The sequence below is a fragment of the Scardinius erythrophthalmus genome, assembly GCF_964197995.2.
Source record: "Scardinius erythrophthalmus genome assembly, chromosome: 25".
Classification (NCBI taxonomy): Eukaryota; Metazoa; Chordata; class Actinopteri; order Cypriniformes; family Leuciscidae; genus Scardinius; species Scardinius erythrophthalmus.
In genome coordinates, this window is record NC_138245.1 from 21,592,916 (window position 1) to 21,617,018 (window position 24,103).

Here is a 24,103-nt window from a genome sequence, read left to right on the forward strand (position 1 = left end):
AATGAAATTCAATGCCAACTTCGTACCAATTCCGACAGAAGTATGAGGGGAAAATGTCAAATCTGTATACATTTTAAACCCTAAAAAATAATTATTTACAAGTAGACTACTTGAATTAAATAGTACATTTTATGTAAATTATCAGTCATATAAAATATATACGCAGCAGCGTTGTAGCGTGCACGTGTGTAGGCCAATGTTAATTTTGGCAGCCATTTTTGATTTAGTCTTACTCTTTATCTTCAGACGAAAATGCTTATTGGTCTTAGTCACATTTGAGTCATTCTGCCTTTCATAGTGTTAGTTGACGAAATGTGTTTGCATTTTTTGTCAACTTTTAGTCATTACTTTTAGTCAAACTCCAGTTACTTTAATTTTGGTAGCTATTTTATATGTAGTCTTTAGACAGAAAATGTCATAATTATTCTCTCTAGGCCAATTTGATTAAGCTTATGAGAAATTAAAATTAAGCTAACAGGCTGTATTGACTGCACTCTTTAGCAGTAGCACTTGTGCAATTCTACATATCCCTTTTCCTTAGTTCTGCAAATTTTTAGAGTGCCGTACCCCCTCTCTTCCACTTAGACTGCAGTCACATCTTTCCATTAAGGGACAATATTTGCCCCATTTAATCGATTTTTCCATTTCATTTTTCACCTTTATACCTTTAAAAAATAAATAATGCTTTAAATAAAACAATGTTCAATAAGTATTCAATGTTAAAAAACGTTTAATATTAATAAAAATATGATATTAAAATCGCCAGTAGGTGGCGGTAACTCATTGTCTTTGTCAAAGCCACAGATTTTGTTGCAAAATAGAGCAATAAGCCTGACAATACTGTTTAAAATGTAGTACATCACTTAATGTTTCCCTTTTTTTTTCTTTTTTACTGTTGTATAAAATCAATGTCACATTTGAAATCGTGTGGATAGTCGGGAAACATTGCATTCTTGGTCGCATAATGATCAACATTAAAAACACTGCTGTATATCAGCCTGCATTTTGATCGCAGATTTAGTCGCACAAACAGCGCAAGCGGCTGGTGACAGAACACAAGCGGCGCGTGACAGATCTTCTCAAATGAAGATCGCTGAACTCCAGCTTGTCTGTGTTTTCAGATCATCCGCGCTGCTTCAACAACGTAGAGAGAGCGCGCGTGGATGGCTGTGGCCAGATACTACTGAAAAGACGGGGTAGAAAACATGTTCTTTTAACAGAAAAGCTCTGATTAGTAACCATAGTAACGGGTGCGCACGCTTTCGCGCGTTCTTCTATGACGTGAAGCGCGAGGTGCACTCAATGTTACGCGACAAATTTTTAATTAGTCTACAACAGTTAATCTTGTTACGGTATGAATTTAATCATAGAAAATGCAAAAAAATAAATAAGACATTTGTAACAAAATCCAAGACTTTGTATACCAAATTCAAGGCTTTTAAGGCCTTAATTTGAGATTATCAAATTTAAGACTTTTTCAATGCTTTTAAGACCCCGCGGGTACCCTGTTATACGTCGGAAGTTGCGTACGCCTCTTTCAGGGCATGTTTTGTGCGTACGCAAACGGTTATAAATGAGGCCCCAGAGCTGCGAGTTGGCAGCGTCTCAGATCTGTACAGTGACTTAGTATTCATGAAGGTTTGAGTCAGGGTTTGCAGATTGACATGAGGGCTGAGTTTGTTTCCATTGTGGTCTGAAACAAAGAGGCACGCGCATGCCCCACCAGCTACCAGGTGGGCGCTGCTAAAAAAAGACAACTGTGAGAGGTGCCACACTCCATTTCACACTCATTTCGACAGTGTGAAGTCACCTACTTTTCACTTCACCGCCAGTGTGCAAAGCTTTTAACTGTCAGCGGGCTGTGTACTGTGTATTCACAGTTGATACAGAGTCAAGAGCAACATCAATCCATTCAATGAAAGAACTGCAAACAGTCAGTGCATGCTATAGCAACAAGTTTAAGGCCAAATTGTACCACTACACTATTTGTTTACTACAAACTACAAACACTATTAGCTCAATGCTAAAAGGCAGATGTAACATCAAAAGTGATCATGCTAAATTATTCAGCTAGCTATCTTTGACTTATTGGGTTTCTAACGAAGTGCAATGCTTAATCAGTGACCTAAATGATAATTTCATACTGAATTGTCCTGAAAATGAGATTAATGCAGTAGTACAATTGAGTTAGAGCTCATGTAAACAAAATATTGAGATTATGCTAATATGATTATGCTTATAATTGAAGTAACCATAACTGCAGTAAAATCTGTGGAGTACTGCGGTTTTAATTAAACTATACAGATATGTACACCAAATGTTAAAATTATTGTTTTCTATTGCAAAGCTGAATTTTCAGCAGCCATTATGCTACATTCACATCGGCATTAACGTTTAACTACAGCAAATTATTGACAATACATGACGTTCTATTCTGAGCACGTCCTCGGAATGGGAATTATGCGTTTATATGGCAACACTATGAATGGCTAAATTAATCTGCAGCGTTCAGGTTGTACAGCGGTCATGTGGTACGAGTAGGAGCTCTCCGAAATTTCACATCTCACAAGCTAAAGTAACAAGCTCTACGAGGAAGTGAACGCTTTTTAAGAGTTGAAATCTCGTAATTACAGTAATTGCAATATGGCGTGAACGCACCTTTACTCCAGTCTTCAGTGTCACATGATCCTTCAGAAATCCTTCTGATATGCTGCTCAAGAAACATTTGTGATTACTATTAATGTACAGTTGCGGTGCTTAATATTTTTGCAAGCCATGATAAATATTTTTCAGGATTCTTTTACGAATAGAGTGAATAGAAATCTTAACATTATAAAAATCTTAACTGTCAATTTTGATAGTTGCTGAACAGTGTTGGGGAAAGTTATTTTTTTAAAGTAATTCATAACAATATCATGTTACTCCCTTAAAAAGTAAATAATTGCATTAGTTACTTTTTAAGAAAAGTAACTTGTTAATGTTACATTTGCATTACTTTTTCTCATCTGAGCTGGGCTTGTTTTTTTTTTTTTTTACAAAAAAGTTATATTTTTGTAAAGGCCCTTTCACATCAAAATTGAAATAATAAGGCTGAAGGAAATGCAAATTCACGTGTGTACAGTAGAGGATGCAGCTGAAACAAACCTTTCAGCTGTTCTGCCATTCTGGATTGCAGAAGAATAGGATGCAGGAGAAGAAAGTTTAACACTTACTTCAACAATAAAAACAAAAAATCTAAAGTCATTTTTGCTTATGGTTTAATTGATTCATCCAAGGTCAGCAGCAAGTACACTGATCAATAAAGTGAGATTAAACGCAAAAAAAAAAGGTTTGCGTAGTATTCTGATTTTGAATTTCACTGACTATATTCACTTTTTTTGTGCAAGTGAGATTAGTAAATGCATGCTCACATTTAGTCCAGAACTACAATAAGCATCATATTCACACTCAGCATCTCTGTACTTACTCCCAATTTCACTCAACATGAGGACAAGAGAGCTGTCAGTCAATAAATAGGAAAACAAAGTAACCTGCGTTACTTATTTGAAAAAGTAACTGTAATGCATTACTTTACTAGTTACTTGAAAAAAGTATTCTGATTACTAACTCGAGTTACTGGTAATGTGCAACCCCCAAAACTGTTGCTGAATAAAAGTTTTAATTTCATTAAAAAAAACCTGGCTGACCCCTTTTATCGCATTGCTATCACCAAAGTGAACAAAGTGCAGCAGACAAATGACATTATGTACGATATTTTTAGGCACATATAATAAGTACAAACATCAGCAACAAACATGCATACTGCAGTCAAATTTAACATTTTGTGTTGAGGCTTGGGGTACAAGTAAACAAAATGGTTGAGTAAATAAACAAAAAAAGCACGTAAACAGGAGTGTTTGCCATTATCAGACTATTCATGTGCATGTAAACACAGCCTTTGACTTCAACCACTACATTCAAAGTCAGCTAATAATGTTTCCAGTTCTGTGTGCCATCACAACAACATCTCACATGAGTTTCTGCTAAAGTCTTTCTCTGCTCTGGAATAATGGTGGAAAAAAATGCCTTCTTCCTCTAGTGTAGTTGGTCTTTTAAAATAAATATAACCATTTCTTTCCCACTCAAATTGCTCTTCATATTGCAGTGTTCACGTGATTGACGAGTTTATTTTGGAATTGTTTGTTTACTCATTTTAGAAAATGCACTGAAGGAAACCGCATATTTGAAATACTACCTTGCGTGGTTCTTTAGCTCTGAGCTAAAGGTAAATGATCCTTCTTTACTTTGACCACAAAAGGTAATTCTTCATCCTCACATTCTGCTGAAGCACAAGCTTTCCAGATCCTTCAACCACCAGCGGCGCCCACAACCCTGCTACTAGTGGAGGTATTGAGCAGGGCTCTTGAGGTGGAGCAAAAAAGAGTTGGGTTTCGGACAACATCCCACAGCAGAATCCAGCTGACAGACTAGCCATGGTTAATTATGAAGCTCGTGGAAAAAATGTTTCAAATGAAAGCCGGTCAAAATGGTGAATGAATGAATTTCATTGTTTTCTTTCCAGGAATAAAGGAGGCGGATCTCACCACACCACCCACACCACCATTTCTGAAGAGCCACAATATTTGGTGAAGAAAGTCAATTCATAGAGACTAAAGGGTGAAAGAGAGTGAAATGGTGGGCTCAAGAGAAGGAACTGCTATCTGGAGGGCAGGCTTAAATCTGGCTGGAGAGTAAGGCAGAGTAATTTATTAAGGGCAGGAATGGCAACATTTGAACAAGACCTTCATTATGGGGCTGAAATTGCAAAAAGTGTGCACAAGACCGCTAAACATAAAAGTTCAGAAATGTCTTTTTACAACTGTCAATGCCAGACAGAAGGTGCTCATCATATAGCATATGGTAAGCATGTGGTAGCCTGGAGTACAAGATAATACTAGTAATTATCTAATCAAGATGTCCGCTGAAACAAGGTGAAAATGAACAGTGGCATATGATAATGTGATAAAACCAAAATCACGGCTGGTTTTAATATCTTTCTCAAGCTATTTATTTTTTGCTAGTTATCATGCAGCCGTGCCTCAAAGCAATGGAAATTATGTGACAGCTGATCAAACAGAGGACCTTAATTTCAACATAATCTTCCTCTGAGAGACAGACACTATTTGCTGTGATCATGACGAATGTGCTTGGAGCATCTTCTGGAAACAAATTAGATCTGTAAAATGTCCGTCACATTTCATATTGAGTGTATTTTTACCCCACTAATCAGGGCAAAGAGTGTCTCTTCTTCAAGACCTGAACAGTTTCGCAAACAGAAATACGATTTTAATTAGCATTTAGCCAAAGTTTGGATGGTTGGCATGATTCACCTAGCCCTTTCAGGTAAATGTTGTTGCAACTTTTGTGGTCACATGAGCAAAGATGACTGACTTCAAATTGCTTACTTCAGTGAGATCCTGCACTAGCTGCACAACTGCCATTGAGATAAATGGGAATGCTAATGGATAGCTCTCTCCAGGTATTGCAGTCCTGCTTGGTTGAATCTTACACTTTGTGTCTCACAAATGAACTAGCTCTGCACACCCGTTTTTCATTTCAATCTGTCAGAGCCCGTCTCAGAATGCATACATACTGCCAGAGGAAGGCCTCTGCTCGCTCTTTTACAGCTAAAGCAATGGGGCGTTTTAATGGGATGAGCTGGGACTTTTCAAATGAGTGCTCAAGCATTCTTCAACTTCCTCGCTTACAGTCGTTTGAAGTCTGGACTCGAGTAAGATTTGCTTGATTTAAGGTGAAAACTCAGGACTGGGTTTGTGCAGACGGAGGGAATATGAAATGGGAGATTAACTCCACCTCCTATAGAATAAAAGAGAAAGGGAATGGTGAGGGGAAAAGTATTCAGTATTTATGTGTGGGTACACAGCCAAATGGTGCTCTGGTGAAACAAGAAACCCTTACTTCCTGTTCATTTCACGAAGAGGCAATAACATTCCTTCCCAAGAGTAGTTCTTGGTCAACCCCGGCCAGATGTTTCAACATCACCGATGATGGCTTAAAGGTGACGTCAGACCCCATTCACCCAATGAAATTCTCTGACGAGAGGTCACTTACAGAAAAAAGCGTTCATTAATATTTGTTTTTGTACATGATCATGTTTACTAAAAATATGAAAATTAATAAAGTTGAATTAAAACTTATTGTTCATTTTAACAACCCACTAACAAAACAAATCTGGAAAGATTAGGATTGTGTCAAGTAATCTAACTGGAGTCAATTAAGATTATAGTCAGTAATATTAAAATTAATCAAAAGTTTGTATTTGTATTGTGTTTTTGAAAGGAGTCACTTATGCTCACTAAGGCTGATTTCATTACACTAAAAACTTTAATATTGTGAAATAGTATTACTATTTAAAAAATCGGCTTTCTATTTTAATTGATTTTAAAATGTAATTTATTCTTGTGATGGCACAGCTGTGGTTATTTTCAGTCTTCAGTGTCACATGATCCTTCAGAAAATATTCTAATATGCTGATTTAGTGCTCAAAAAGCATTTATTATCAATGTTGGAAACAGTCGTGCTGCTTGAATTTCTCAGGATTTTTGGATGAATAGAAAGTTCAAAAGATCAGCATTTATTTGAAATAGCAACAATGTCATTACTGTCACTTTTGATTAATTCAATGTGTCTTATTCAATTTAATTTCTTAAAAAAAACAAAAACAAAAATTATATATATGGGTTCTTACTAAAATTATAGTCAACAATGAATGAATATGACATAAGGGATAATGTAAGGGACACCCACACTAGTCGACAACAATTTTAACCCTCTCTTACCTCTACATTGCTTTCACCTGCACACATCTATACTTGAGCATCATTCCAGTCTGCAGTCCACGGTGGGATAACTCACCCATAGCTTTCTTTCTGATTCCCTCCAGATGTGAATCAGGATGGATGATACATCTAATGTATCCTTCCGAAGCGGGCACAGGAAGCACTATTTCACTTACCAGTGCATAGAAAAAAGTTATAGTGGTTAACATATGGTCTTCATAAACCTCAGATTCCCACAAAGCGATATGAACGACTTGAAGGATGCATAATGTCTCATTTCCTGAGCCCCAACCCTGTAACTACGGTCTGCTGAGAAAATATGTGGCGTGTCACAGCTTATTGTGTTATGATGAGAGGGCCTAGTGAGGGAGGCTGAGAGACAGACAGCGCGCAGTGGGCTGTGAAGAAAAGAAACTGGGGAGAGAGGAAAGAGAAGAGATGGGGAGAGGAGAAGGGAAGAGCCTGCAGCCATTGCAGCACTAGAGCATGAAACAGGGCCCTGCGCTCTGCCTCGCCAATCATTCACTCTTTAGATAAGGAATTATGCCTCTCACAAGACACGCGTGGCTAAGAGAGGACCAAACTGAAGAATAAACTGAGAGACAGATCAAATCAGTGCAAAGAGAGATTTTGTGAAATGGCATTTGCTGCTACTCCTCCTCGCTGTCCGTTTAAGCGCTATCTTGTCTCTGCTATATATACAGAAAATATGACACCCTTCAGGCCAACTAAAAATCATAATTTCGTACTTTCGATTTTACTTTGGCCACAGTCGTGAAACATCCACCACAAGGCAGTATTTTTGTGGCCATTTTACCCAGCTGCATCTGACTTGCGTGGAGGACAGAGCCATCTTCAGTCACCCAAAGGGACGGTGGAGAGCCTCGAGGTGATTGACAGGGCTGTCAACATTAACACCCGCTGCTATCGGCTTAGGAGAGTTAGGAAAATCTATACGAACTATCAAAACAAACATGAATGAGTTTACACAGGGTTACCAACAGAGTCGACACAAGTCGGACCTCGTCAGCGGCTTTTTGGCCAACTAAGCATGTTGAATACGCATCAGGCAGTGAGACAGATCACTATGATTGGCTGTTCAGCTTAGCGAACCAGTTCCAGAGAAGAGCAGCAAAAGTGATGCTAGTTGATCATTGGCTGTAGGCTTTGGTGTAATCAACACACACTGTGTGTATATATATATATATATATATATATATACATATATATATATATATATATATATATACACACTGTGTGTATATATATATATATATATATATATATACACACTATATGTATATAAATACGTAAAAACGATGGAAAAGAAAATGCATGACCTTGAAATAAAAATTAGGCAAGCTTTGAGGTTCAATAATTTTAAAAACTAAAGTGTTACCAACAAAAGGTATGGCATTCTTCTATACAACTATGAGAGTAATTTAGAACAAATATGATGGGTAAAATGAGACCATGACGAAAGTTTTACACCCACGTCCATCACAGTGACAAACAATGATTAATTGCAGCACAACCCCTGGTTTCCAGCAATCGCCCATAAAAGGTTTATGGATTCATAAAAACTGCTCTTGCTTTTGTGATATTTAACCCTTTGCCAATCTGAGTGATGGCTGTCCAAAACAATGAATTTAATATGAGTGAACAACAACCATTGACTGGGAAAAAAGCTGTAAATTTAAATTGCCTTGAGTTGCTAAGGTTAATCAAGGTCACATCCCCATAAGGAATGATTTATTGTAGCCCAATTTTACCACTGAAATGGACAATTAGTAATTCCTGGAATGGTTTTCCTTCTGGGAGAAGTATGTGTGGATTAGGGAGATATCTGGAGGAGTGATCTTTAACTACTCCTCTGAAAGGGCAAACTGAATTTTTCCTTCTCAAAATGTGCCTAAGCTCATGGCTGGTAAGTGTTCAGAGAAAATTGTGTGTCCATGTTTTCTAGATTATTTGCCCATCCCATGTGGCGAGGTCCTGCCTTAAGGCTATTGTTTGGACACAGTTCACCTCACATTGCATTGGTCACAGACAGGGCGTGGTTCAGGGAGGCCACGCTGCGGTTTGGAGACGGGAGGAGAAGGAAAAGATGGAAGGGGAGAGGGAAATCTCCCCACTCTCTGGGAGCTGACAGGAAAAGTGGGAGATCCCATGGGGCGAATAAGGCGAAAGAGATACTCCCTCTTCTTTGAAAACAAAGCTGTACTGTAATGTCTCAAGTGTACTGGTGCAGCTAACTAGAGCAAACACCACGCTAGTATTAAAGCTTTTTCCACCCAAATAGTTCTGGTTCCCATGCCAGGAGATCTGTAGAGCTCGCTGAGAACCAGGCCGTATCTCCGTTGACTTGAGAGGTGAACGATGAACTAAGGGCCTGCATGAAGGGCCCCTAACTGATGATGTTACTACACAACCTTTCCACAAACAAACATGGAACATTACTGTCTTGAGACATACACTACCATTCAAAAGTTTGTGGACAGATTTTTTAAAGTTCTTGAAAGAAAGTCTCTTATGCTTCAAGGCTTCATTTATTAGAATAAAAAAACACAGTAAAAACAGTAATATTGTGAAATATTACTACAATTTATTATAACTGTTTTCTGTTTGAAAATATTTTATATTTACTTCTCTGATGCAAAGCTGAATTTTCAACATCATTACTCCAGTCTTCAGAGTCACATGATACTTCAGAAATCATTCTAATATGCTGGTTTGGTACTCAAGATAGATTTCTTGTGATTATTATCAAAGTTGAAAACCGTTGTTCTGCTTAACACTTTGTGGAAACTGTGATCTATTTTGTAACATTAAGAAGTCATGGAAATTTATTTTATAGGGACATTTCACCCAAAATGATGTCATTATATATTCACAAACATGACCTTCCAAACCTATAGGAACACAAAAGAGAGTTTTTATTTTTTATTTTTATGAAAGTCAATTTTGCTGTTTTGACCACCGCTGACTTTTATTATATTGACAAAAACATCTGACATATTCCTTTTTGTTCTTCATAAGAAAGTAAGTCGTACAGATTTGGAACATCATTATGGTGAGTAAAAAATGACAGAAGTAAAATTTTTGAGAGAACCATCCCCTTTAAAACATCATTAAGTATTCTATATTGAACATAACATTTTCTAATTATGCTCAGCTCTAAAATGTTTTATAGGCAAGAAAGTGCGCTTTGTAAATCTCCATATATTACCAAAAAAAAAAAAAAAAAAAAACAGTATTCATGAATGACTGAGTCATGGAAATACATTAATCAAAATACATGGGAACTAACATTGGTGTGGAGTTGGCCCAGAGCCATCTTTTTTGAGGTGGAAACATGCAGAACAGTCTCAAGTTCTTGAACCAGCACCCGCATCTTGTCTATGAAAAAAAAGGACATATGTAACAACGAACAAGAGAAACCTGAGAAGAAAACTACAGGGAAGAAAAGACACATCCCTGGGTTCCAAACACCCAGCAAGCATTGCTTAACCTTTCCAAAAAAACCTCAAAAATTCATCCACGTTTCAGATAAAATAAAATCCCACAAAATCAGCGAGGCGCAACACCTCCCAAAGGCTGATTTAAAAGCAATTTAAAACATCACCTCCGTCTGCAGGCGTTTTATTGAGTTCACTCTGTCGCATTTCTCTCTGCTTATCACTTTCTCAGGGTTGCGGGGGGTTTAGCATGCTGGCTTGTGTGAGTCCCACTAGTGTTGGCATAAATCACAAGGGCACTGCAAAGCCATAAGCTCCACCGCAGGCTCCTTAACACCCTGCCTACCGCCTCCGGCTAGTGCCACTGATGCTGGCAGCGCTGTTATCTGATTATACTCATAATGGCTTGTCACAATTTTTTCATCAGTTTAAATTTAGTATTAGCTTGTTGGATTGCTTTGTGTCAACCTGGCAGAAGAAAATTACAATTATGAGTGTTACTCTGTTAAGCACAGCTCAGAAGATAAACAGGCACCGTAAAAAAAATGTTTTCCACCTGTTTGAACTTAAAAACTTAATTCAGTTTCTGCCTTGAATTTTTAAGTATAGTCAACTTGGTTTTACAAGTAATTTAAACTTAAATTACAGCAGTCAACATCTGAAGTCGATCAAAAAAAGTTCATCAAAGTTGTCCTAAGAAAAGTACGGGTATTGTTCAAAATTCTTGTATAACTTTGATGAAAGGTTTTGATCCACTTCAAATGTTATTTCGAGTTATTTCGATTATTTGTAGTTTAAATGTTTACATGTTACTTACAGCTTGTTTGGGCTAGTTTAAGTGAAGTTAACATCACATAGCCAGACCGCTAAAGAGAAGAATAAGATTTGGTTCACAGTTCACAATGAAGCTGATTCGGGCCAAAAAAACTGCCATGATAAAAAGAGATTGTTTAAAATGAACTAATAACAATTTAGTTACCTCTGCTTTATATCTGAAATACATTAGTATACTGTATACACATGGAAGGAAAAAAATTAAATACAAATGCAGTGGGAGAGTGAAAGAATGGTTGTGTAGAAAACACGCTAAAATCTCAGATTACCATTAAGAAGTTTGTGGTCGGTAAGATTTTTAAATGCTTTAGAAAAAAAGTCTTATGCTCACTAAGGCTGCATTTATTTGATCAAAAATACAGTAAAAACAGTAATACTGTAAAATATTATTACAATTTAAAATAACTTTTTTATTTTAATACATTTTAAAATGTAATTTATTTCTGTAATGGCGAAGCTGAATTTTCAGCATCATAACAGTCTTCAGTGTCACAAGATTCTTCAGAAATCATTCTAATATGCTGATTTGGTGCTTCTGTAATATTGTTGAAAACAGTTGAGCTGCTTAATATTTTTGTTGAAACTGATCTCTGTTCTAACATTATAAATGTCTTTAAAAAAAAATCTTACTGACCCCACACTTTTGAACAATAATTTATAATCTTAGATTATAAATAATAAAATATAATAATTACAAACCTCAGATAATATAACCTAGATAGAGACTCAAAATGAAATTTAGCAAGATATAAACCAATAAGCACCAGTAAATATGTCCGATTAAGACCACATTGTGGATTTGTTTGGCTCGACTTCCCTGATGATCGTGTTTACTGCTTGTTCTGGTCTATGGACCATCAGACTTCACAGCCAACGAGGCATGCAGCTTGCCAGGGGTACATTCACACCGTCTGTCAGTCACTGAGAAATGGCCCATCGATTTGCTAAAGAGCTTTTTTTCTGCAAATAAAATCTCACTTACTCTGTTTTATAAGTATCGCTTTCAATCTTTACTCTGCTTTAAAGGTTTACTACAGTTGTGCTGGCCAATATGGCAGTCGTCTTAGACTTACACGTACACCTAGCTATTTAAAAAATATTTCAAATATAGGGAAGGAGAAGTATGGACCACTTTAATGATACTTTCACATCCTTTCACTGCCTCACATCAACTTCTTTCACATCTTTGGCATATGACATTGAGATCACACCTCTCAAGCATTCCTTAATCTGAATGGTGACTTGGCCAATTTGCAACCTTAGACTTTCCATCAGGCATTCAAGCGTGTGCAGATGTCATTGCATTAGACTTTTCCTCATTTGTCGTGCAAGTGTCCGTCTCTAGGGACGCAGAGGTTCGCTAGCGTCTCTCTCAGCGTGAGCTATGAGCAAAGAGCTCTGCTAGGCCTACTTTTCAGTTTCACACTTTTCGCATCCAATAGCTTGTGTTTAGAAGCACATTTTAATCTGTTTGAGCTCACCAAGCGAGAAAGTGAACTTAGTGTGATACCTCACTTTTTCATGTAGATTTGACACCTGAGCACCAACCAGCCGGAATTGTGAATAATGTATTATGCTTTAGCGGTATTGATTTTTAGGGAACAGTTTCCATTTTAAAAGATCAGCAAATATATATTGTGTGTAGATTTATTTTTCCCTCCTGAGACTGGATGTGTATCTGATTATGGTAATACAGTCCATTCATTTATGAACCAAAGTTTAACATACTATGGCCAATAAACTGTTGGAACAAGCAAATTGATGACAATGCAGAGACAGCATCCATATGGCTCTGAATTATGCAAAACCTGAATGACGTGTCTGCCCTTGACTAGGGAGAAAATATTCATAATATGCAAAAAGTAATGCAGATGAGATGAAACCTCTCCACTTTAGCACAACAGTGGTTGGTTTTAAGGGCCATTCACACCCAGGAAAATAACTATAACTATAAACTAAATATATAAATATATATTTTAATAATCGTTAAAAAGTCCATACCTCAGCTATAACTATCATGGCACAGAGAAATAATATTGTTGAAATCACTTTCAGAATTATTTTTTTCAGCTGATGAACAATAAAGAAAACATTGTCAGCCAATCAGAATCCACCTTTCTTTAAAGAGCTTGAGCATTTAAAGTGGCAGAACGGCAATGTTCTGTTTCTTGAACATGAGATCCATATCTGTTGAAATGGATGCTAATATAGTTTTCATTATAATTATTGTTCTTGGTGTGAACAGGCCTTTATACAGTGGGGTCCAAAAACCTGAGACCACATAGAAAATCAGGTAGTCCAGATTAAAAATTTTAAATCTCATAAAAAAAAAAAATATATATATATATATTTTATATTAATATTATATATGTCATTAAAAATTAAATAAACAATGTCCCCACCTGTCCTTCACTCAACCCTGCGTTCCAGTCCAAAATTGTCATGCCCTTCACTCGCTAACCCTCCGTCTCGTTCACTCGATGTACGTCATTGCTTACGTTGCATGAGTGCCCACTACTGACGGAACCTTTGCAATAGGCTGATTTGGAACGTGCTAAGCCCTTGATCACTTAGAATCCACTATGGGGTTGATTAATTATTATTTTTTTCCCTTATGAAATAGTTTAATGCAGCATTCTATATGTACCTGTATATACCGTAGGTGTGTTTGAGTTGTTTACATTTTTATTTTTTTAAATAATTAATATATCATAGAGTTGTTTGTGGTGGGGTAAATTAAATGCAATATACATTTACGTCACAATCGTGTTGCATTGCGGTACTGTATATGGAGCTGCCTGAAGTGTACATATGAAGTACAGTACAAGAAAATACAAGATCATTTGTGGAGAATTATTATTTTTTTTTTTATAGGTGATTATACATTTTGGAGATACATGTAAATCTACATGTTCACCCTAGTGAAAAATAAATGTACCAAAATGTATTTGAATAAATACCCTGCAATTGTACTTTTGGTATACTAAACTGATATACTTAAAATCTGCTAAATTGGATTGCAAATACTTTGTACAAAAATAGTGCTGAAGTCCAACTAAAGATATACTTAAGTATATTTGACTGTGCTCAAGTGGAACTATTGCAAGTATACTTAAGGTAGACTTGAAAAATCTTGCATCTAAAGACTGATATTATACAGAGATCATTCTATACTGAGATTTATATTACATTTTAGGCTTAATATTAAGAAATGTGCATTGTGCAATAAAGAAGTACTCCAAATAATGTTTAATTAGTATTTATATCAGTAAGCCTCAAGCATTATGTCAGTAAATATGTTCATGAATTTGTAATCTACAAATAGTAGTATAGTAATTATAGTATAGTATGAAATAAACATATTTTAAATACATTTTGGTATAGGTTTTTTTCACTAGGGCATACATGTAATTCTTTCAGGATATCTCAATCATCAGTCAGATATATCAGTTTAAGTTCATCAGATGATTGCACATGAGTCTGAACTATAATCGCAATCTGATAAGCCTAATCACATCCTCGTAAAGAAAAAAGGCAGTGCATTGATTTAATTTTTGCCTTGTTAGTGGTGCTAAGAAAAGTAAAGGAAAAAGTATCATTATGATTAGGGATTTCAACAAACCTAAGTATCAAACTTTGTCGCATAACTTGTCCTACACCATTTATGCTAATTATACGTTTATGCTAATTATAATACCTCGAATTGTGTGTCTTTAGGAGAAGCAAGCTTTTAGTAATCTAATTGGATGATAAAGACAAGGGTAACCGTAAAACCCTGAAGACCCTAAATGTCCTATCTAGAACTAGAACAGTAGTTCTCAACCAGGAGGCCTCTGAAAACTTCCAAGGGGGCTGCATGTTATTAATATATATTATATAATACTGTAATATGTAATAATGTTATGTTATTAATAATCATTTATGTAATTAATGTTATTAACTGAAATGTTTCAAAAAGCATATAATCATAATTTAAACAGAAATCATATGTTTCCCCCCTCAATCACTATTGTTTTTAATGGAGAACATGCAGTTCTTGAAACTTATAGAATCACAAAATCATATAAATCTATTAGCCTATAATATTACACCCACAACACTGTGGTGGCTAACCCGCCTCAATATAGTTTTCTTCTTTAGATCCTGTCATCACATGAATTTCACTTGTCATGTAAAGATGGAGGAGAGGCGAAGCACAACTGGATGCCACATCTCTCCATTAGGCTGTCATAGTCCATTAAACACCGGCCAGCTTTCAACTTTATATTCAGAGTGTGTCCGCCTGCAACATGAGGTAAGCATTTCGAGTGTTTGTAACAAAATGAAAAAAGTTATTAGCCGCAATAAATGCTTCTGTGGTTTGTAAAAGGTCAGGATAGTGGAAAAATACTTCACCAAAAAAAAAAGAAAAAAAAAAAGGGAAAGTGAAATGAAATTGAACCCAATCCAAATCCGGCCCTACAACAAACATGACTTTTCGTGGCCCTCAGCCTTTGGCTCGATAACGACGGAAGGATGTGAGCAGAACACAAATGAACCCGAAGCCCTGATTAGAGGAATGCTGTTTTTGAAACGGGAGGGGGGGCGGCTTTGTGTTTAAACTATGAGAGAAACTCCCACATACGGCAGGACAGAGGAATGTGTATCTGATTACATTCTGCCTGCTCAGCCTCCGGCTCTCCCATGTAAACAGTCACCTGACTGACAGAGAGAGAGAGAGAGAGAGAGAGAGAGAGAGAGAGAGAGAGAGAGAGAGAGAGAGAGAGAGAGAGAGAGAGAGACTGACTGAGAGGGGCAGAGAGAGAGGGAGAAGCATTACATCAGTGCGCTGGTAAAGAGGAATGTGGGTTCACTGCAGTGAGATGCCTTAAACCCATGTGAAAAGAGAGAGAGAGGGGGGAAGCTGTGCTGTTCATACAATCTCATTCATTTAGAAGGGTACCGCTAATGACACCTGTTCAAACACACAGTTTCTACTACTTTCGCTCCATCTGAAAGAGTCTCAGCCTGCAGAAGACCACCGGGGGGAATGTCGCCCACCGCTGGGCTGCCCTGCATGCTCTAACCCCTATAACATCATCAACCTGACACAATATCAATACACTGGTCCTCGCCGCACACACACAGACACTGTCCGAGCCGCTTAACATGACCTCTAGCCTGAATTAAAAACTGCCTTGGGCTATGAAATCTGTACAACAGAACAGGACGGATCTCGCCACGCCTAACTTCCTTTCAGAGAACATGAAGTGAAAGTTGAGATAACCAATAAAAAAGATGAGTCACAACACACAATGATAAATGAACTCACATTCAGGGTAGTTTTGGTAACAATTGCAATAGGATGCATTTGGTGACATTAACATTAACAACAATACTTTTATAACATGAACAATTATTAATCTAGGCTACTATTGTAAAAATACTATTGTTCATTATTAATTCATGCTCTTTTATAATACATGAAACAACCATTTAAAAGTTTAGGGTCAGTAGTATTTTTTTGTTAGAAGAAATTAATATTTTTTTATTCAGCATTTTTTCCAATTTGAATTGAAAGTAAAAACATTTATAATGTTACAAAAGATTTATATTTCAAATAAATGCTGCTCTATTCATCAAAAAAAAAAAAAAAAAAAATTCAGCATATTAGAATGATTTCTGAAGTATCATGTGACACTGAAGACTGGAGTAATGATGCTTTCCCAAAGGAATAAATTACATTTTAAAATATATTGAAGTAGAAAACAGTTATTTTAAATTGCAATAATACTTTGAAATATATATAAAAAGTTTTCAATGTCTTTTTGATTAAATAAATGCAGGCTTGGTGAGCATAAGAGACTTCTTTCAAAAACATGTTAAAACATCTTACCGACCCCAAACTTTTGAATGGTAGTGTATATTGATTTATACAACTTGACATTTTAAAAACTTTTGTCAAATTAGGATTAATAAATTCTGTAAAAATACTGTTCATTAGTTAGGTTTCATGAACTAACAATGTTAAAAGGAACCTTGCTGTCAAGTTTTTGACAAGCACGGGTCTTGTGTGATATCATCAAGAACTTTTGACAATAATACTGAAATTGTCATCTCGACTTAACGTGACAGTTCACCCGAAAATTAACATTTCGTCATCATTTACACACAACCATGTGATGTTTCTTTATGTTCTGTGAAACATAAAAATAGATATTTTTTGCCCATACAATGGAAGTCAATGGTCCCCAAAACTGTTTGGTTATAAACATTCTTCAAAAATCTTCTTTTTCATTATTTTGTAGATGAAAGAAAGTCATACAGGTTTGGAATGACATAAAGTTAAAGAAAAGATCACAGGACTTTCCTTCTTGGTGAGATATCACTTTAACATGGAAATGTGTGGGAGAATGGCAGTTTTAAACACTATCATGTCTGACACTGGCTGACAAACATTTCCAGCTAAATCTCACGGCATCAGTTAAGCCAACATTGTTGTGTTAGGCCTGTCGGGATGCTCAAATCATTCTACCAATGTTTGTCTTACAGCTGTCTAAAAGCTAGAAGCTAGTATTTTAACATTATAAAAAAGACACACTTTACCTTTAACTAAGTTTTAGTATCAGACCTGAACCACGTGTTTCATGTTATTCCCTGCGAATCAATTGACGACAGTCGAATCCAATGCTAGCTTTCATTTTTCTTCTCTCTCTCTCTGGCCTCTCTCTGCCTGATATATCACAGCTGCGTTGGAAAGCCGTCCCACCGGCTACCCGGGAAACGGGACGAGGCAGTGAAGAACGGGATCAGCTGCCCCCGTCCTCCCCTCTTTACTTTCTTCTCTCAACAAAAGCTCATTCCCAACCACAAACCCTTAAAAATTAACTATTCTCAACAGTAACAAGTGCAGCTCACAGACCAAGCAAAACTTGACACATGTCTTACCGTGGAGGTGGTGATGGTGGTGATGGTGGTTCTGCTGGTTGTTCTCCAGGCCCACGGGGTTGCATGCCCCCAACTCGGCCAGTCTACGGCTGGTCGCGGAGAGCTCGGAGCGCAGGTTGGTCACCTCCTGGCTGGCTGACTGAATGGCCCCATCGATCCGCTGAGCCAGCTGCTTGTTGTCCTCCATCATTTTCAGGATTTTGCCCTGAGAAGCAAATCCACACAGAGGTGCATGGTGTCAAGGGCTCGGTCAGGGGGTAGAACAAGCCGCGGGTCCCCTGTCCCCCTTTATCTCTCCACGGCTGCCACAGTTTAGACCACACAAACAAAATACGCGCTGGAGAAGAGGAAAAAAAAATCCCAAGTCTCCCCTCCTCCTTATCCCTGCAGAAAAGACCTAATCACTACCTGTCCTCTGTTAGTGTGTGAAAGAGAGCTGATCGTGTGATAGAGAGAGAGAGAGCGAGAGAGAGAGAGAGCATGTGAGAGAACGCAACGGACAGACGAAACAGCAGGTAGAGGAGTGAAAGAGTTCCCGCTGAAAAACCGCGCTCCCAGCAGCTGCTTCCAGAGAGAACACAGTGCATTGAGAGATGACATGCTCTCTTTTAAACGGAACGTACCATGTGTGCTAGATTTCTGGGGGAGAGAGGGAGGGAGCTAAAGTGCGATGTTTCTGAAACTCTGTAAACTGCAGGCTTTGCCTCAGAGAGCTTCCCTGTTTGTATTGGTTTGTAACAAGTAAGTAACTGTTGTTATGTTGCCGATGTGGAAAACGAGACAAGACTTTCTCGCACTTCCTTGATCCCTTGACAAACACTTGTCAAGCTGGATACATCTATTCTCTCAGACAAACACACTCCCACCCCTTTCCCTTTCCCTTTATTACATATTCATTCTTTTGTCCCTGGGAAACGCTCCCCCACTCTTGAGGTTGCAGATGGGGGTGGGTCGACTCAACTCGGGGAGAGGAACCAGGCAGACCTCTGTGCTGGACACGAGGGACAGCTATTAGTCCGGCCCCCTGCACGCAGGAAGTGAAGAGAATTACATTGAAAGCAATCAATCTCCTTGCAGGGTCAAAAGTTTGGGGCTGATTTTTAAAAGCTCTCTAGTCTTCAGATGCAGACCCAAAACAATTTATCCTTTCCCAGAAGTCTTACACAACAGATTGAAATGTATGTACTTTGAGTATAGGAATCAAAGAAGCTCCTATGCTGTTCAGTGAGACGCTGGCCTATGTTGCATTTGGATGGACCTCGAGATCATCCATAATAACCTTAATTGATTCATCATCTATCCTAAATGTATAACCTTTTGAACAGGTGTTAGGGGAGCCATAAAATCTGCTTATACATTTTATACTGTAAATGAATGAATAAATGAATGAATGAAAGAATGAATGAATGAATGAATTTGGCAGATTATCCAAACCATTTACATTATACCAATTAATGCATTAAAAATTAAATAAAAAAATTTAATGCATTTGGGCAGATGCGTATTATCAAAAATGACTTACATTGCTTTCAAGGTCTACATCATATTAATTCATGCATTAACTAAATAAATAATGAAAATAATGTATATGTGTGTGTGTGTGTATATATATATATATATATATATATATATATATATATATATATATATATATATATATATATTTGCATTGACAGATGCTTTTATCCAAAGTAACAAGCATTGCATAATTAATGCTGTAATTGCAATTAATGCTGTAATTGATATAATGTACATTATATAAATTACGGCATTAACTGCGGTAATATAATGGGGTAAATAATGATTACAATTTTTTTATATATATATTTATGCATTTGGCAGATGATATTATCCAAAGTGACTTACACTGCAGTATAACAATTCCTGTATTAACCAGGGAAAATAAAAAAATAAAATAAAATGTAAAACAAAAAATACAATTTAAAAATAATATATGCATTTTGCAGATGATTTTATCCAAAACCACTTACATTGCATTCAGGTACACATTTTATCAATTCATATCTTGGGGGTGATAGATAAAAATAGGAAATAGGAAACCGGTTGATATGTGCTCGTCAATCAAGCCATTTCATGCACAAGTATTTAATTTTAAAATAAACAACCAATCTAGGTGAATGCCTACCGATTAGAGGCAAATCCAGCCAAATTTAACCCCTGCTTATGACTATAATCAACACCAGCTTTTAACGGCGTGGCTTTTATATTCCCCAAGCAAAACATTGGCTGAAAATGAGCAAAATCACTAAATTCCTAGAGCAAATTGATGGGGTGTGTGAGTGTGAGAAGCAAATCTGGTGAACCATCACAGCAAAAACCTCTCATTTCAACACTCTGACTGAGACGCGTCCTCATTGGTATTCACAGCAAGCGATGCCAGAAATTAATGGGGAACAACATTGGAATCCACACTAAAAACAACTATTAAAATATGAAAACAAAGATTTTCTTTTTCAGCAAATAAGTTTTTGCTGTTCTTGGATTTTCATTTGCATCCATCTTGCTCATAATTTAAAGATGAAGTCACAAAGTTTTCAGTAGGCAGACTGATTGATTTCCATCAGAAATGAACTGGAAAGAGCGCCACATCTGCTATGCTAACACCATTCATGCTGAGATTCAGGCTGTAGCTGAAAAAGGCAGTGAGGCAGGGCTTTGTTTTCAAATCCTAGCCCCGAAACCACTATAGTCACACAAAATAAAAGAGCAAGAGAGTTAGAAAGAGAACGAGAAGGAGTGGTGGAGAGAGAAAGAAAGAGGAACATGTTTGGGAAAATCTAGTCCGGGGTGTTTCATATTCTGTGGCTTTTCCGTTCTACAGAAGACAGAGAAAAGATCTCAGTCGTATTAAAAGTCGCCTCCATTGACTGGAACACACCAGGCCTCACAAAGGACCTGGAGTGAACAATGCTGAATGTCAGTGGGAAAGGAAAAAGGGCAGGAACTGGACAGGTAACAGTTGTTCAATGGTTTTTACAACAAGGCCTTTCCCTAGGCTCTGTTGTTGTCACCTGCCTTTTGCCAAGAATATGCTCAAGCCGCTTACCAAACAGAGTGAGCTGTGCAGCCAAGGTCGCTTTCAAATAAGAAAACCCTTAGAACTGGGAGGTCTGGATCACAAATAGTCTACACACTTTAACGCCAGGCTTTTTATGATGTCGCATCATAAGTGGAAAAAGTACATTGGCTGGTAGCAAGTGACATGACATCATGAAAGCTCTGACTGGCAAGAACAAAACAACTTCACTCAACTATACTAAGGTGTGACAGAATTTATATATATATATATATATATATATATATATATATATATATATATATATATATATATATATATATATATATATATATATATATATATATATATATATATATATATATATATATATATATATATATATATCAGGGTTTCCGTTGTCCGGTAATTGCCGGACATTGACCGAAAAAAAAATGAAATGTCCGACAAAATTAAATCTCTCCGGTCAAATTGTCCGATTAAAATTGCCTTATAATCCCGCCCCCCTAACACAATCTGAATTTGAGAATAAGCATAAAATGTAATAAAGCAAAAATACACCGACCTTTGGCTATGTTATAAAGGAACAGGCTCTACCGTTTGAAAGTTTTTAAACATTATTACATGGCTTGGTTGAATTCCGATGTGGAATGCGGTCTGTTATTTCTTGATATCAGACCGCTGCGAAGCACTAGCGGCGCCAGGATTTTGAGGTGCACCTCCAGAAAACTGGATGGGCCAGTTAAAATAAGCCAAAAAATATATAAAAACGGGTTTCCTTCATCTCCGTTTCAGCGCTTTTCTGGGCACTGAGGGCAGTGACTCAGTAGCCTACCTGAATTTAATGCGTAGGCCTATAGGTAAAAAAAAAAAACTTAAACAGGATTTTTTTGTTGCTTTTTTAATACAATTACAATTTCATTTAATTTATTGTTTAATAAAATTATAGGCCTATTATTTTTAGTTTATTAACAGCAACAACAGCTGTAAAGATGAAGTTGACGATCGTCATCTCCGTAGTGAACGCGCCTATAGAGAGAAATGCACATCATGGATTACATAATCAGAGAGTAGCCTATTTCTTTTCGTTTTAAATTGTTAAAAATACATTTCAAGCTTTAAGATACATTTCATGTCTGTGAGGCCTACGTTGAGTTTCGTTAAATTAGGATGAGATGCGCTCCTGTTCACGAGCAATGCAAGTGACCGAGGCGCCCGCGCATGATTAGGCCTATCGTCTGCTATATTTTGCTGCTTATTTATTAAATACAGGCAATTGGTTGATAAAAAATTATTAAAATTAAGATACAATTTATACAAAACGAAATTCACTTCAAAAAAGTCATTCTACAAAACCAAACTTAATTAAGTGGTCAAAGTCATGTCTGACCCGCTCCATGTCTCTCCTTATTGCGCATCATATCTTACTTGTGCGGTTCACTTTTCATAATCAACATAAATTAAAAAAATAACATTATAATATTTTAACAAATATTAAACTAAATCAGCTCATTTAATGGCTACAACAGGTATAGTAGACCTAGACTCTCTATTTGTACAAATTGCTGCACATTCATTTTATTCTGAATTTTGCACACATAAGTTGAAAGGCATTTGTTTGTGCATGCATAGCAAAACATAACATATCTGCAACATTTATCAAGTTCACTGATAATTATGGGCGCATTTATTAATTATTATCTTAATGAATAATGAAACAGGGACGAAGCATATAAACTGCGTTGTTTGTTCAGAATGGAATGGATCGCAAATAGATCCGAATGAAGAAACGTAGGCTACATAACCATAGTAGAAAATGGGTCTCGAGTGTTCCTACAGAGAGGGGGTTCTCGCTGCAGAATCGGATCAAGACGAAGCAGCGAAGTCGCCTTGCGGGTTACGCGGCTTATGCGCATTGCAAGTTGTGGAGAGACACTGGGAAGTTCGCTTGAGTAAAAACAATAGGCTTCAGATATTTTATGTGGGGAAGGGGGATTGGTTTGTTAAACTATGAATGTGAAACCATAAAAAACAATTGGCGTTGATTGACGCCAATCGGACGTTCATATTTTTTTTCCGTTTTTTTATTTGAAAGTTAGGCTAATAAACATGTTGCGTTCGGCCTGATTATGTCATTTTTTAAGTTACATAGCCTTCCTCCAGTTTTCCTCAACTTGACTAATTATGAGGCAACATTTGACCGGCATATCTTCAAAATGTCCGGAAAACGAAACCTCTGCCGGTCACTTTGACCGGCACCATTTTTTTCTAGCGGAAACTCTGATATATATATATATATATATATATATATATATATATATATATATATATATATATATATATATATATATATATATATATATATATATATATATATATATATATATATATATATATATATATATATATATATATATATATATATATATATATATATATATATTATATATATACACAGTATATATATATATAATATATATATATATATATATATATATATATATATATATATATATATATATATATATATATATATATATATATATATATATATATATATATATATATATATATATATATATATATACATATTATATATATACACAGTATATATATATATAATATATATATATATATATATATATATATATATATATATATATATATATATATATATATATATATATATATATATATATATATATACATATATATATTATATATATATATACACACAGTATATACATTATATGCCAAAAGTATTAATTTATTTTAAAAACTTTTGATCAGTGTGTGTGTGTGTGTGTGTGTGTGTGTGTGTATATACACACACACACACACACACACACACACACACACACACACACACTGATCAAAAGTTTTTAAAATAAATTAATACTTTTGGCAAGGATGCATTAAGTTAATCAAAAGTGACAGTAAAGACATTGATAATACTACAAGAGACTTCTGTTTCAATTGTTCACAGAGCTAGGGCTATATGTGCTTTT

At 36.2% G+C, this 24,103-nt stretch overlaps 1 protein-coding gene across 3 annotated transcripts in view; it reads right to left on the minus strand.

The window, feature by feature from the left end:
* The window catches only part of kaznb (kazrin, periplakin interacting protein b), a 166,017-nt gene that overhangs the window by 62,313 nt on the left and 79,601 nt on the right, over positions 1 to 24,103 (minus strand). For 2 of the 3 annotated variants that reach the window (XM_081357171.1, XM_081357170.1), the window contains one exon: positions 18,059 to 18,263. In XM_081357171.1, the coding sequence (XP_081213297.1) occupies positions 18,059 to 18,263 (205 nt within the window). Of the gene's footprint in view, positions 1 to 18,058; positions 18,637 to 24,103 lie in introns of those variants that run through there. The other variant, XM_081357172.1, reaches the window with a different exon arrangement.